General features: G+C 34.1%; 1 protein-coding gene across 2 annotated transcripts in view; it reads right to left on the minus strand.

The window, feature by feature from the left end:
* The window catches only part of LOC118744852 (cartilage oligomeric matrix protein-like), a 54104-nt gene extending 37688 nt beyond the window's left edge, over positions 1-16416 (minus strand). Inside the window, exons 1-6 of one of the 2 annotated variants that reach the window (XM_036478227.1) lie at positions 16220-16416; positions 4458-4744; positions 4248-4314; positions 1256-1571; positions 1025-1157; positions 834-962 (exon numbers count right to left, since the gene is read on the minus strand). In XM_036478227.1, the coding sequence (XP_036334120.1) occupies positions 834-962; positions 1025-1157; positions 1256-1571; positions 4248-4314; positions 4458-4536 (724 nt within the window). In that variant the 5' untranslated portion in view covers positions 4537-4744; positions 16220-16416. The remainder of the gene's footprint in view (positions 1-833; positions 963-1024; positions 1158-1255; positions 1572-4247; positions 4315-4457; positions 4745-16219) is intronic. The other variant, XM_036478228.1, reaches the window with a different exon arrangement.
* Positions 16417-17033: the final 617 nt, after the last annotated feature.

Here is a 17033-nt window from a genome sequence, read left to right on the forward strand (position 1 = left end):
CCACCGCCTGAAAGCTTTTTAGAATTTTAGATTATCGATTGGCGGTCCACAAAATTCGACGACGGTTTCATGGATTTGTTCATGAGAGGCTCGAACCCCTAATCAGATGTACAAACTTGCATCTTGACTTGCAAATCGTTTGCATTTCAATGAAAGTTCATTTATTTGGAATTGAATTTGTTTATGTCGCCGGGGTTAGAATTCACCAAAAGGAATACAAAATTACTATAATGTGATCAGTAAGGTGAAATCAAAATTATTTTCGCTTGAGTAAGGGCCCAAACGGTAAGAAATGTTTATGTAGAATTAAATTCCTTACCCACATTTCCGGTTCCGGGATTTCTTAAAGCACATACTTATGTTTCACGTAAAGAAACAAGGCCGGTGCCGGATACATTATGATGGGTTTCACTGCTATTTTAACTGATTGCGTATGTATAATTTTTTTCAGTGTACGCCAAAAGCGAGTGTGGGCTTTGTCTTTAAAATGAATTGACAGTTTCAAAGAAGAATGCGAGCTGCACTCCAGATATGCAAATGAGTTGAGACAAATTGATGGAGAGGTAGAAAGCGAAAATACAGGAAGTGAACCACACTGACAAAGAAAAACCAGAAAGACACTAGTAATTAAGCCTAGCTTTGCTTTGAACTTCTCAGTATGAACGCAGTACATATGTACAAGTATAATCATGAACTGGTTAATGTAAATTAAAATAAAGCTTAATAAATCAGGAAAGCGATAGAAGATAAAACAAAAGCTGGGTGATATGTAATAAAGTATTTTATTTTATAGTGTGTACACTTCAATATCAATAAAAATTGTAAACACTTACCTTCACAATCGCCATGCATCATTGGTATATCGCCACGTTGTTCGAAATCCAGCGGCAGTTGTCGTTGTGTATAGCGTTCATAGCTATCTGAATTGTAAAAGTTGCGTACGTCGCGTTTCTTATTTTTCTCTAAAACACAAATAATTTGGAACTTCTATAAAGGTCATGCAATTATTTTCCCTAAAATATACCTCGTTCAGTGGTGACTTTAGTCTTCAAGATGCGTCTGTTGCCTCGCCGATTCAGGCCCTTTTGACAGTTGGCACGTTGCAGTGCGCTCTCTACATTGCCATCAAAGTGCAACGGGTATTTGCGCTCGCGGAACTTAAAAAATTAGGTGAGCGTATTTATTACATTACTTTTATGTAAACAAAGATTTTGTCATACACATACGTATTTTTTGTCCATCTTAATCGACTCACCAATTTAATCACTGGATCATCCATTTGTATGTACAATTTCGCCAAATTCATATCCAGCTCATGTGCTGCGCTCTCCTTACAGTCCACCAGCAGAGCAATGCGATTTTTGTGGAAGTGCAACGCCAGCGAGCGTATCGTACTCGTTTCATTAATATTGGGAATTGCGAATTGCAGCGACTCGGTGATGCCACTGGCGCTAATATCCAATGTCACTCGCTGCTCACGTCGATCCAGGAAAAACGAGAATTTATGCTTCAGCGTAGGAAAATCAATCATGAAGAGCGCTTCTATGGAAATGTGTAATTTGCGGCGAGGGCTACGGATTCAAGAGAAGAATTGCAGAATTCAATATACGAGGGGCCACTTTCTAGTGAAAATATATTCACCATTATAAATGAATTATTAGTATCTAAGAACTGTTATACTTTAATAAGAAAAACAGTAGAATGAAGTTTACTTAAATGTATCAAAGTATTTAATTGTGAGAAAATTTTGTGTTCCTTTCTTAAAATGTCACATTCTTGAATGTTATTTTAAAATTTTACCCTTGAAATTTCGCAATATTTGTTTTTGAAAAAATTATATGTTAAGGACTTATATAAACTGGATAACATCCTCGAATTTGGTCGTTCTAACTTTATCAACTTAAAAATTACCTATTCGTCCTTGTGAATCCAACAAATTAAAATTTTATATTCTAAAGAAATTTCCTATTGCATTTGTTACCCATATTTTTATCCTACATTGCATTGAAATTTTTAACAATTTTTGGAATTAATCACATCTTTGAAATAACAAAGCCCTTCAAAATAAATCCTGCGGTCAGAGAGCAAAATTAAAAAAGCCACTTTAAATAAAAAGGTAGGTTTCAAACTCATTTATTTATTATTTATTTTATGGTAGAAGAGCTCAAGCAATCAATATTAAATATTCAATACTTCAATATTACATATCTTCACTATACACGAATAAATGCACGCTAGTGTTTTGACGGCGAAAAAGGATGCGAAAAAAAAAGTTGACGAAAAAAGACGCTTAAGAAAAACGGGAAACTTAATTGGCGGCGAAGAAAGATGCGTAAACATAGACTTATACCTGGCCAAGGAATGCCACTTAAGCATTATTTCCCAATTTGGGAATTGGCATACTGTTATACCCGCAAACATAGTTGACGGCGAAAATAATTGTACGCGTCCTTCTTCACAGGCACAACCATGCCAATCGAGAGATCCGAGTTCGACATTTTTTTATTTACTTTTTCTGATTTTTATTAAAAAAAGAGGTATATGTATATAATTTTTAATTCAATTTAATTTATATTACCTACTAAATTTAATTTCTTTTTTATTCAATTTTCTTTTAATGGTTCGGTTATTGTTTTAAAATTTTTTTTTAATTTCGTTTAATTTTTAGGAACTTTTTTTTATTGTTTTTTTCTTTTTTAAACTAGTTTCTTCAGTTTTTCAGTTAAATTTTTGTTATAATTTTTTAGATTTTATTGTGTAAAATTTTTTTTTTAAATATCATTTACTTTTTAGAAATTTATTTTATTGTTTTTTTCTTATTTTTAAATTTAATTTGTTATTTTTTGATAATTCCATTTTCTTTTAATTTTTATTGTTTAAAAAGAAAAATATATCTATATTCTAGTATTACATTTAATTTTTATGACCACGTTATTTTTTTTGCATTTTTAAATAAAAATACTCTTAATCTAATTTAAATTTAAAGTACTATTTCTTTATTATTTTATTTATTTTTTTCTTTTCTAATTAAATTTTCTTTTATTCATTCATTTTTATTGTTTTAAAATGAAAAATATTTGTACAACATTTTTAATTTGATTGAATTTTTTTAAGAACATGTTGCTAAAAGGTGAACAGTATAACGCTAAGACTTCCCCCTAAGCAGATATTCCACTTAGTCTTTCGAAATGCAGTAAAGAGCTTTCAAGATATTTGCCAGAATTGATAATTGTTTTTCGAAGGACTGTGGTGAGTAGAAGTGGCGAGAATTGCCCTGTTAGTTGATTTTTATTTTTCCATCACAAATAATGATTATTTTATGATTTTTATTTTTTCGCTCAGAGATATAATTATTATCGAGATTTGTTTTTCTGATAAACAAAAAATTTTCAGGTAAAAGTGTTACCGTTTTTGAAATATTTAAATTTTTTTAATTTAAAAGAAAAATTGGACTTTTTCATGTATTTTCTTTAACTGCATCTACAAAACAGGCTATACTTAGTAAATTTTTTATGTAAAATATTTTCAGAGAGTTGCTTCTCCATACTCAAATGTAATGTAGTTAAAATATATTAAGGAACCATCATAAAATTATGACTATTTTGGGATTTTTAACTTTTTGATATTTTCTTTCTCAACTTTGACTATCTCTGGTGAAAAAAATGCACTGAGCTATAACTTTACAATACATAAAAAAGTGTTCATTTAATAAAGATTTCAGAAAGGTGCCACTCTTACTGTTTCGAATAGAAAAAAAAGTTATAGCCGCTTTTGTGGGCAAGGGCTGAGACACGCTAGAAAGTATTTAATAGATTTAAATTTAAGTTGCTCTTGTTACCAACCAATGCCCTAAAGTTTGGCAGGTTACTTCTGGGTCACCCTGTATATGCATTCGAATTTTTTTCTGTCTAGAGAGCCGAGAGACACTAAAAAATACAACTCGTGGGACTTGCATGTACTAGTTATGTGGCACACTCGGCGGAATATATTCAGAACCGGCTTTAACGTTATCTAGTGGAAAAAGGAATACACCGTATACTACCCCTGGTGTGGCTACTTCCAAAAAAAAACAATCATTCGGTTAAGAGATTTAGAAAACAATAACTTTAGACAGAATCTTCATCGACGTTTTCTACTTCTGTACATATCTGTATTTATAAAAGAGTTTATTTTGCCCTCTTGTAATATATTACAAACAGATTTTTGTTTACTTAAATGCTTGGTAAATACATATGTATGAAACTCACCGAATGTGTCGCATTGAAATAACACAATCTCCCTTTTTGATGTATTGTTCCAGCTCAGCCGAGGCCACTGCAGAAAAAAATTTAAATTATTTATAATTGAGCATTCGATAGGAATTAAATATGTCAATATTCCCCAACATGGGAAAATTTATGCATATGTTTTCTTAAATAATACTGTTAAAATTATAAAAAATGGTTGTGTGTACTCACCTGGATCGAGTGATAGCGATGAAACATCGCCAATCCACAAAAACGACGCGACCAAACCAAACAAATGCAGCCAATTCATCGTGGTAGTCTCGATTAAGATGAAATGTCGTTGGTTTTATAAGAAGATAGCTCTTGAAAGCTCTACTCAGACCTCATATAACTTTATCTGATTTACCGCGGTAATGTCGTAATTTTCGAGTGTTTGTATTAGTACACATGCGTACTCGTAAGTGTGTTGTCGTGAGTCCACTACAATTTTTATCAGCAGCTTATCGTATATTCGTTCGCTGCAAAAATTTACAAACCAAACAGAAACCAAATGAAATGAGCGTAACGAATTGCGAAAAATGTCAATAGGAGATATTGTACAGATGAGGTTGAACAAATTTACGAAGTTATTAGGCTTTATTTGCAGACACGCTTACATACAACACACTTTAGCAAAAACAAATACCCATATGCAAATCTATTTACATACATAATTTTTGTTTTGTTTTTATCAATATTGTTTTTTATCCGTGGCTAGTTGCCCCAGCGATTTGTTGTTCGGCTACAAGTAAGTGTCGACGCAGATAATTATACAGTAGCCAATTGCAAAGACAGGCACTCAAATTTATTATCATTTATGCGTTGACAGCTGCGTCGATGAAAAACGCCTTGCAAAGTCAACTACAACAAATTCGTGAACATTCGACATAATTGTGTTGGCGAGGATTGTATGGGTGGAGGAGGTGAATTTGTACGCAACACCGCATTAAAAACTGTGTCCATAGAGACACTGACGCAGAAATGTCAAAGTGTGGAATGTGGCAAACCGACAAACCGGCAAATGCAACCAAATTCAGGCAACAAATGTTGCTGTTGCCATAATTGAGTTGTGCACGATGTAGCAAACATAGCAAGAAGATGGTAACAACAACAACAAATATGTATATATAATATCAGCAAGTCACATGCAGTTAACCTGCTGAAAAATAATAACAAACAACAATAGGAAAATGTGCGAGAAGTAAACAAAAATGAATGATAGAAATTTATGTGCGTTTTGATTGGCATTAGGTGATTCCAACAAATGTGGCATATTGCTATTTGAGCTATATATTATAAGTTGGAAGCAACACTTAAATGTGGCAAAGTGTTAGGCAAACTATAAAAACAAAAATAGAACCTAAGATATATTGAAAATACATGGATAATATCATTTTGTAAACATTGAAAATGCAATTTGCTGTAGAAGATTGAATGTTAAAACTCGAACCAAACAGAGCAAGTATATATCAGACTAATTAACAATCTTTTTGGAATGTCTTTTATACAGTCAATACAGTCAGTATTGAAAATCCATTTTCGTGTAAATTCACTGAAAACTTGCACCTAAGCACAGATTACAACATGACAGATTAGGGACACGATATCGAACCGAAAGTATCGATATGGTACTCATTTAAAGTATCGCCGGAAAAATATCGGGTACCCATTAATATCGAAATAAAGAGACTCGATATCGCAAATATCGATACCAAACTCAAACCAAAAATAAATATCTGAAAAAGTGGTTAGAAACCTCCGAGCGTATTTCGGCCATGAAAAACACCTTCTCATAAAAACGCCCTTTGTGGCACAACATCAAGGCGCACGCAACAAATTGGAGGAGAAGCTCGGCCAAACGCTAACATATTTTGTAAGCGCCCATCTATTATTTTTACACGTAGAGATTGAGGTGTTGACTTAAAACACCGAGACCGCGTGTTCAAATCCCGCCACATGCAATCCTAACGATAGTAAAAAATTTCTCTTCTTTAAAGCCCAATTTATATCGGGAAGAGTTGATAATCGGATAAGTCTTGAAAGCAATTTTTTCGCATTCTCTTTTGTGTTTTCTATTTGCTTCCAGACGAGTCAACTTTTATTAAATTCAAGTTCGTGGTTCTTTAAATGGGAGGTATCTGCACTCTTCCCTTTCTTCTCACCTCCTTCGCCTTGGAACGAGCAGACTTGGAAGCAAGACTTGACGTGTCTGAAAGCTGGCTAATTTGAGTTTATGACATTCGATACGATACTAGGATTCTGGTACTCGATTCCAAAAAATATCGTTTTAAAACTGTCGAGTAAAAAATATCGGTATCGAATGCCAAAAGTATCGATATGGTATCGTATCTTATCGAAATTCGTGTCCGTATGACAGATCAACTCAAATAAAAATCACCCATATCCAATTAAAAGATGGAATAACTTTTGTCCATGCCGTCGAACGTCAGTTCATTTATGAAAATCATGGAAAGGCCGCAGTTCATAACACTGTACGGCATTTTCAGTTTTTTTCTGGGGAATTGATGAAACCAGGTTTCCCAGGTTACGAGATTAAGCGCTTTTTTCGGTTGATGTTGGTGGTCGCAGAAAAGATTGTACAACAATTAAAATTAATTAAAATTAAAATATTTATTGCACCAAGAGGCCTTTCTATTGATTTTGGGGTCCGAGGAATCTGAAGTTTCAATTTATTTTTGCCAAAAACGGCTACTGCCGAACAGTGTAATGATAGCTAAGCCTGTGGAACACAGCGTATTGGAAAAGTATTGTTATCAAAGATACATATTTTTAGGCTTCGTTTTCTGCATAAACATTCGCAGCCTAGTGGTTTGGCACAGCGTCAATTTCGTCGTATTTTTTTAATCTAGTCAAACAAATGACGTGCGACAAAATTGGCACTTTCACGGTCATCTCTGCAGCGCATTTTGAATAACAATTGGAACATTTTCTTCTATAAAATCTAAACTATCCTTTAGCTTTTGCTACTAGACCGTCAGACTTATTTGACATATCCAGTGTTGCCGCGGATCATTTTAGTGGTAGCCAAATTCCTTAAAAAAAAGGGCTAAAAAAAGTCGTTGTGGCTAAAAATGGTAGCTAAAATTTTTTACTTAAATTTAAATTAAAGAAAAAAATAAGATAAAATTAAGCATATACAACTTTTTCACGCCAAGTATGAATAAATTCTCCAAAGGGCTAAAAAAAAGGGCTAGAGACAATTTTAAATTTATGTAGCCAAAAACGTACTTATGTGGCAGCTAAATCTAGCCACCAAAGGGCTTAAACGGCAACACTGGACATATAATCGTTTAAAGTACAAAACCGCGTATCGTGGTTCTGTAAAACCTCGTAACTGACATTTATGTCAAAAAAGATATTTGCTCAACGGAAGCTCCTGGCATTAAGGCATTATACATTCATTATAAAATATCGATACTTAGCTATAAAGAGAAGAGATTATTGCGGATAAAACAAAGAACCGTTTTGAAATAGGACAAGTTGTACTCTCTCCTATTGAATTTAGGCAACCTCACATACGAGGCTTTGCAATTTCTGGATACGCGGTTTTGTACTTTAAACGACGATATGTATGTCCGTGCCATTCTGAGTCTTAACAATAAAGCTCCAACATTTTTGTCTAAACTTATCATTAGTAACGAGACCCAGTTCCATTTTTCCATCCTTGCACATTTTATTTTATTGGAATCTTTGAAATGCCAATGAGTTGTACGCTGTGAATTAACCAGTAGAGGCTCGGGTAATTGCAATGTTTGCAGAAGAGAATGGGGTGTATGTGTAAGCCATATAATGACTATGAACTTAGTTAAGTGCATAAAAATATAGTGACTGCGCTGGCCATGGAACGAGGTCGGAAAGCAGGGCGACCACCAATGGAAGGACCAAGTGCAGAAAACCTGTCTGCCCTTTGTGCGAATAATTGGCATAGCTTCGAGATTTTTGGTCTCAGCCCGAAGTATTTCCATACCTAGTTTTTCCATTTCCAAGCAAGAATTTCCTTTCTTTTATAGATCACAAAATTTGTTTACTCATGCGGGCATTATGCCAAAACACATCAATTTGTTGCGCGATCTTGCAATGTGTGATCGGCACGTTAAATAAATACATAATAGTTAATCTAGGATTGAAGCGAGCATTAGCATTAATGTAAGAATTATTAATAAATATTGAAGCAAGTTTTAGGTGTATAAAAAATGTGTCAGTGTATATAAATTGCAGTGTATAAAACTTGGCTAATGGTTTATGGGCCCGAAACAAAGCAAAAACCGTCGCATGTCGACTTTCGATGAATTTTGGATTTATGGACCATGCGGAAAGAAGAGTACGTCAAAGCGACAACTGCTGCTGGACTTCTACTGGGCTAGCTCTGCTAAGTTAAACACCCTCCTTTTTCGCGTGTTTCTTAAAGTTGCGTTTTAAGAGTGCAGAACAGTGCAAGGCAGAACTGCAAATATCTGACAGTTGTCAGAGCAGTTTAGTGCAAAGATTTCAAAAAATGAAAGCCGTGCAACCTAGGGAGGCTAAATTATTAAAACATTTATTTACGGGAAAATGACAAAATTGATGCATTTATACTTATGGTTTAGGAATTAGTTTCATCTCAATTTAAAAATTAATATAGTTTTCCATTTTTGATGAAAACTAAATATTTTAAGTTTTCTGTTACTTTTGTATGGCTTCTTCTCTGAATAGTCGAATTGTTTTATGTGCTGCGCAAACTTGCACTTGACAAGAAGTTAGTCTCATTTAGTGCTTTCTCAAAAGCACTGTTCAGAACAGTTTATTATAAGAAATAGCATAATCAAAAGCTTTCCTAAAGTGAAATACTATAGTACATTCATCGAACTGACCTTAGGCTTCTACTAGAGAGCTTGATGAATATAGTAGAGTATACAGAATTAAGAAAAGTAAACGAGTATACAGAATTAAGAAAAGTTAATCTTTGTTGGACAGTCCGTTTCTTTTTTGTTTTTCGTTATTGCAGATGACCATTTATATATGTATTTTAAGTTGCAATAAAACATATTTGCTAATAAACTTCCAAAAAACACTTTGAAGGAGTGCAATTTTTATTACTTCAATAGGGAATTTTAGAAAAGCTTCTCCTAATCGTCCTACAAAAGCCCTTCTATAAGTGCCGAAATTAGAAGCCCATTTGTGTCACTTCATACAAAAAGGAATGGAAAAAGCAATGCAGAATGGAAAACCTCCGGAATCTTAGGAAGGCCTTTCAAAAGGGCTTCTAGATTTTAAAATTGCTGTGATCCTGGTCTCTCCTTCACCTATTAACTTTCATTATGATAGCTTTCTGAACATCTAAGAATATTACAAACAGTGTACCGTAAACATATTTTACTCTATTCTACTGCCCAAATATGCGTATCTCAAAAACTACTTGACCGAAATCGATCAAATTTTATATACATATTGAGCTTGTCCTCCTTAAGCACCGTGTGGATTTTTTCCACATATAAATTCAAGACCGTATTTTTGCTTAAATTGCTTAACTTCGACAAAATTTATTCGAAAATAAATTTAATTTTAATTAATACCACATATTTGGCAACTTTCATAGAAATTTTTTAAATTAGCGATGATCAAATTTCAAAAAATTAGGAAAAACAGGGGCTCATTAAAATTTAACCGATGAACAAGCAAATTCTAACCATATATTATTATACGTCGTTTTAAAGGTCTATAACCCTCTTTTCAAAACTTTTCGTTTTTTAAAAATGGATTGAAAATAGTGAAGCTATTAATAGTAGATAAGTGCATCAAGTACGAAAATAACGGTTTCTTTGGTATGAACAAATAGAGGGTTCAGGAACTATACGGGACCTATTTCCATGTTGTACTTGACCATACCTACAGCCTACACTAGGTTTTGTTGCTGGTGTATTTCATGACTTTTTTTGTAGCACCGTGTAATTTTTTCCGTACAAATGCTTATATAGTATATACCACAGTTCGTGGCTTAAGTCTTTTGTTTTGTTCAACAAACGGTATTACTCTTTATTACTAAATTTCATGACACATCAATAGCCAAATGTACAATTTAGGTTCGTCTGTTTAATCTACGTGGCTCATTACTAATTTGTTCATTTAGTGTACTGCGATATTATACGCTATATATTAGTATACATACATATGTGTATTGACTGCCAGACCGAGCGTTTAGAAATTTGTAGATGAATAGCAATATAAATATGCATTTACATGTAATATGCATTAAACAGTTGGTTTGAAAATAGCTGCTAATTGCCAAAACGACCAAGACGACACTACTTTTCTTCCAAAATAATGGGCCTTTACAGGTTTTTCTCGATTATCTACACTGAGGGAAATGATGCATAGTAAAAATGAATACTTTATATTTGATTATCGTTTAAAAATATTCGTATTTAAAAATAATATTTTCATACAAAATTATTACGCACGTATTTGACGGTTCACATCTAGTATGTATATGTAAGTGTACATACGCACCCCAAGCATCCAGAGAGCCGCTCTGAGAGCGGTGATAACAAACACATACATACATAGTACATACATGTTTATCCGTACAAATCGCGTGCTGTGGTGTTGATGGATATTCAACATTTGAAAGCAAATTTATATGGCTGGGTGTAGCTGAATGCGCAGAGATGCTTGCCACAAGTTGTTGATATTCGCAGATGGTCGGGTTCGAATTCAACTGCAGGCAACATACAAATTAAATTTTTTTTTTAGTTTTTGTCTTGATTATTCACTTTACGGATGCTTTTTCAGTACGAACGCGGTCATTTTAATATGCGCGTAATTGAATTGAATATTTACCAATATACAGTACTTTCGTTGACGTTTATAGTAAGATCAATTACGTTTCTATTTGATTTTAATATTTTTTTCCCTCAGTGTATATCATACTGAGCTACTTCAACTAAAATTAGTAGACTATTTATTTCTTATCACAAATAATTAATAATAACTTACTAATTTCCTAGTGATAATTTATTTAATCAACTGACTGGTTAGGATATTTGCAAGTGTTAACGTGATGCGTTTCGCATATGGGTATTTCCATACGTCTACCGTTTCAATGCGATACAAACAAGGAAAAACATTTGTTTTCTTTTACTTTTTTAGACCCTTGTATATAACTTAATTAGCTCTATATTAAGCTGAAAAATGGAAACAATTAAAGAGAGTGTCGTTACGTGACAAAAAATGGAAGTTGATTTTTTCTTTTCTTACAAAATCGCAAAACTCTGCGAAATGGGGGTGGCTCTTTTCATGAAACTTGTTTTAATATGATTTGGAGTAATTCTAGTTGTTTTGTAGTTTTCTGAATTCAGAGTCAAGTTTTTAGAAATCTATGCTTTATTATGTTTCAACTACATACGCCAAATTCGAACCAAATCGGACCTTAAATACGGTTTTTCAAAATATCTCGACCTAAGCGCCACCTAGCAAGAACATTTTACGCAAGAATTTTTCTACTTACATAGCCAGTGCATATTTAAAAAAGTAGACCAATTGGCCCATAAATACGCTAGATATATGACTTTTACTTTTTTTGTTTTTACTTTTGGAAACACCCATATGTTATTCTATTTCAAGGGACTTGTTAATCGCATGGGGAAAGGAAATTTCATCGCCATTTTTGCTTACCACAAATTGTTGCTTCAAGTTTTTGCGGAAGGTAAATACAATTAATACCCTCCAACTGTCATCGATGATGTTAATTCTGTTAATCCGTTAAAATTAGACTTTTTTCCAAAAAAAAAAAAATGTAACAGCGATTTTTCGATGCAGTTTACTTCTATTTAACACGTAGATCATGAATCCATAGTCCTGCCCCTAAATTTCATATGGCAACATTCCGCCATCTTGGATTTTAGATTTGTTGTTTTTTTCGATTGCTAGCTTGTTTTGTATTTTTCATCAAAACGGTTAGATACAAATGTGTAGAGAATTTAATTTCCCACATTTCTTATATAGAAGGTTTTTTTTTAATTAATTAGCAAACACTGCGAAAAAAATTTTACATTGTCATGGTTTTCTCCGTTTTTCGACAATTTGTGTTGAAAACACGTAGCATATTGAAATTTTAAAATTGTAGAAAATTTCATTCTCCACAACTTTTAATTAAAATTTTTTTTCTTAGATCACGACTGGGAACGTGCCAAACATAGCGATGTAAGGGAAGCGGAATGTTGTCATATGAAATTTAGGGGCTAGGCTGTGGATCCATGATCTACCCGTCAAATACAAGTAAACTGCTTAAAAAAATCGCTGTTACATTTTTTTTCTTCGTACCAATTTGATCAAATTTTACTGGGCTATGACTTGTATACCACTTTTTGAAGAATTAGCCATTGAATTGCAAAAATAAAGTTAAAATTAAAATCCGCAATTAGTTAAGTTCCAGATCGGTTATAACATCAGAAAGTACTTTTTGTGAAAATTTATGATGGAGGGTATTGAATATCGACGGTACTTTGGCAAAACCTCGTATCGCAGGAATCACTACTACTTCGTATCTCGTAAAATTAATTCAAAATAGACTGTGAAATACTACGATTTATTATATACTTATCCTAATTAACTAAAAAGTTCTTAATCCTTAATATTTAGTAAAAAAGTGTATAAAAATTGTTTTCTGTTATTAATAGAGAGTTTTTCGTTAGATAGTGTTGTTTGAGAGTATTTTAAGATGCGAGGGTTTGCCAAAGTACCGTCGATATAGGCCCTCGTTATGTTAATGTGCAGTGAAATTTGTTGGTGTAAATATAATATCAAAAATTTAAAATTAATACTTTTTCGAGGTACATTTGCTGCATATGAAATTTTTTAAACAGTTTTCATATGCTTTACACTATTTTATTAAGCTTGTACAATCATATATATTTATACATTCCTTTGATAGAAAAGACAAGTAATATTTCACTCCTTAATTCCGATAGCCCCTTTACCCAGAAGAGCATTTGTTCATCAGCCTTCCGGCCAACAATTGCCATAAGCGCGAGACAACTCTAAGCCGCTTATCGGGCCGCCACAAAGTGAGTTCAGTAGCTCGCAGCTGGATAAATGACAACCAAGCATCAGCTACAAAGAATACTGATCCGACAGTGGCACAGATTATACGCACAAGATTTGAAGATCGCCGCCAAATCGAGAAAAGCTGAGAAACGCATTGATTGTACAATAAACTGCGTAATGCTGCTGTATTCATATTTGTGTGTGTGTAGTTATTCACGTCAACGCACAGCAAAATTTGATAAATCAACGATGTTTCAATTGCCATTGATAGGCCACATTGATCACTTGAAGCTTTCTTTCAATGCAATCAATTCTTTCAAAATATTTTCATAGACCAATTGTATACAGATTAAGAGTGTAAAATTTGATAGAAAAGAATCAGAAAAGCCTTTAGAAACTGTTTTCATTCTCTATTTTAGTGCGAGTTCTTATAGCATGATATATACATATGTATGTGTGAATGTACATATGTATGTCTGTATGTATTTAGGTACTTTTTATGCGTGGGTAGCAAAGAATTCAATGCTATGCATTCCTAAGAAATCAAACAAGCAATTAGAAGAAAGTGAAACTCGACAACTTTTTGTTGTAAATGAACAAAAAAAAACAGAATATAAAATGTGAATGTACATATGTATGTATGTATATGCAAGATTAGCAGTGTGCAGTTAGATATATAAGTTATTGAAGTAATCTCCATACAAAATTAACTTACTTGCCATTTAAGTCTGTTTGCCTTTTACCACAAAGTTGTCTGGCGACACATAACACCTTTTCAATGGCAGAAATTGCTTAACCTTTAAAGTGATTGAATGAGATTTACTTGATTGGCTTCTGACCAAAATGGGAGATTTATTATTGTTGCCAGTTTAATTCTTCAAGGAATGTTTGGCTGACTGGTTTAGACAATTCTTGTGCTTAGTTATATAAATTGACGTTTATGTTATATTAACACATTCGAAAGTTCTGGTTAGAAAAATAACTTGCAATTAAGCACACACCAGCAAAGGCATGCATTATAAGAATTATATCATCATTGCACATTTATTTGCCTGAGACCTTGGAGACTATTTGTATTGTTTATGGGAAAAGGTATGTACATTAGGGCGGTAGAGCGCACTGCTAAACAATACACCACATTTGGAATATCTGCCCTAAAATACGATTCGGTGGCATTATTGTGATTATTTTCAAGAAAACTGCTCTTAAGGTGCGGTTAAACGTGGCAATGCAAACGCTTTTTCTACGCATTTTGCTGTCAAAATGCGAAATCGAAAGTCTACTTTCCCGTGTAAACAGTCAGAAAGTCCTTTTTGCAGATTTAAAAGGTGCACTTGCAACTTAAATTACGCAAATCGCTTTGGAGAAATAATTTCAACTTGCTCGTGCTGCACTGGCAATTTTCATTTTTGCTGCAAGTGCAAGATAAAAAAATACGTGCAATTAATTTATTCTACTGATATGGAGGATTTAAGTATTAATATGTTAGGCATTTTGTGCACATTTTAGCAAGTTTAGTAAAATTTTCAGGTAACTAATTTATAAACATAAAAATATGTAGTAACATAGTTGAAAGTGGACTTGTCTGCGTTAACCGTGTAAACGGACCAAAACTATTATTAGAAAGTTTGATTTTTATAAACAACAAGTAATTTTTAGCAAAAAAAAACCGACTTTAAAAAAAATATATATATTTCATAACACAATGATCAGATCTGAACCAGACTGTACGGGACTACCTCTGAGACACTACCTTTCCGACGCAAAAGGAATTATCGAAATCGGTTGACGTGGTCCAAAGTTATGTTACCGCACATAACAAAAAAAAAAAATTTCCGACGAACTGATAACCTCCTCCTTTTTTGGAAGTCGGTTAAATATTAACTATTCGGCCAAATTACTCGGGCAATTATGGCCGAACCCGAACCAGAACGCTCAGTCGGACAATATTATTATTATTATTATTTTATTTCGGGTTTCATTTATACACGGTTATGTATATGTAGTTTGATCAACTTAATTATTTTTTTTTTCATTTCAAAATCTAGGCAAGCATTTAACGACTCTTTTATTTTTATTCTAGATCATGACATCACTTCCTGTGGAGTTCTTTCGCAGTCACTGCACTTCTACTAACTGCAACAAAAAAATGCTCCCGCTGACAGTGCTGGCTTTTAATACCGCAACAAAATATTTTAATCCGTATTAATGTCATAAAATGGAATGTACGAAGGTGGATGCAGACTCCTACTACATCATTCACCTACAACAACAGCGTTTGTAAGTTAAATAAGTTACACATATAAATATATTGCTCTTTGTCATTTATCTTGCCTTTGCATTAGCACTCAATAATACTGAATGACTGACATGACATTTTAATGCAACGATGCACTTATTTCGATTTACAGCAAAAAAGTTCCCAGAAAAGTTAGATCGATGGGAATGAAATGAGTGCTTTCATGCAGAATCGAAATGCATCATGCACTTATCTACGCCACTGAAGAAAATATTCATCATCATTGTGGTTGTTCACGCTTGCCTGGTTATAAGGTTATCTGGTTAAAAATAATTTTTCTGCAGTGCATTTTGTTGTCGTACAACGGATAAGCTGATAACCAGGCAAGCGTGAACAACCAAATTATTTGTATAAGCTTTTTTGTTTTTGTAATTTATTAACCATTTGCACAATTATTTGGAATAAAAAAATTTGATGTACACCTTTCGGCCTCGGATATTTAACACCAACTCAAATTAAATGTAGGGATACTTAGGCGTTGCAACATTTACTCCGCTTTTTCCACACAAATTTCAAAGCGATCACTCCACAAACACACAAATCAAAAATAGATCAGCCAAAGATCATACACATCGTACAATGCTCGCCACAGCATTTAATGCCGCCCACTTACAATCAGCCACAGCGCGCGACTTCCAGCAGCTTGCAATTCGGCCGCGAAAAAAGTTTACTGCGTAAATTTATTTTTGACTCACCGCGTGAACCGCCGCGTATGTCGTTCGGCAAAGGAATGATTAGCGCGATCAACGCGATCGCAGTATTGAATGCTAGTGTGCAACCAATGTCGCTGTCAAACGTCAACAACAAATGTTGCTGCTGCTGCTGCTGCTGCTGCTGGTGTTGCTGTCGCTGCTGCCACCAGTTGACAAAAGTGCTCACGGCGATTTTTTATGGCGATTGACGAGCGCGCCAGGCAGCCGCCAAGCCAGCGCATGAACGACAAATACCAAATTCGAGTTGTGCACGCAGCGTGGCGTGTGAGCAAAGTGTAGCGGCACAGCACGATGGCGCATATGCGCATGCGCGTAGGCAGACGAGTTTTTCCGCAACTCAAACGGCAGCAACAGCAACTCACCCGACGTGAGACGCCGTTAGCGACAGCAACCGCTACAGCTAATGCCCCGGCAGCAGGCGAGACAGCTGTTGTTGGACGTCGCTTGTTTTGGTCGAAAGAAAAATTCAAAATATTGCCGCGCTCTCCTTGGGATTTGTTTTGGCCAATACTTATTCGATTTTTTTTTTGAGGTTTGCTTTGTGAGCGCTAATGCATCGAACTTGTTTGAATCGCGGCAACGAACAAGCCAACAAGTGGTTGCACCAATTTCAAGAAGACCTATTTATGTGCGCTTGTATGTACATAGGTATGTAAATCTACAGTGGGACTCATGGCGAAGGAAACTTCGGCTAAAATTTAAATGCAGTTATCA

This window comes from Rhagoletis pomonella, unplaced genomic scaffold (genome assembly GCF_013731165.1).
Source record: "Rhagoletis pomonella isolate Grant_MI unplaced genomic scaffold, Rhpom_1.0 Rhpom_scaffold_00008, whole genome shotgun sequence".
NCBI lineage: Eukaryota > Metazoa > Arthropoda > Insecta > Diptera > Tephritidae > Rhagoletis > Rhagoletis pomonella.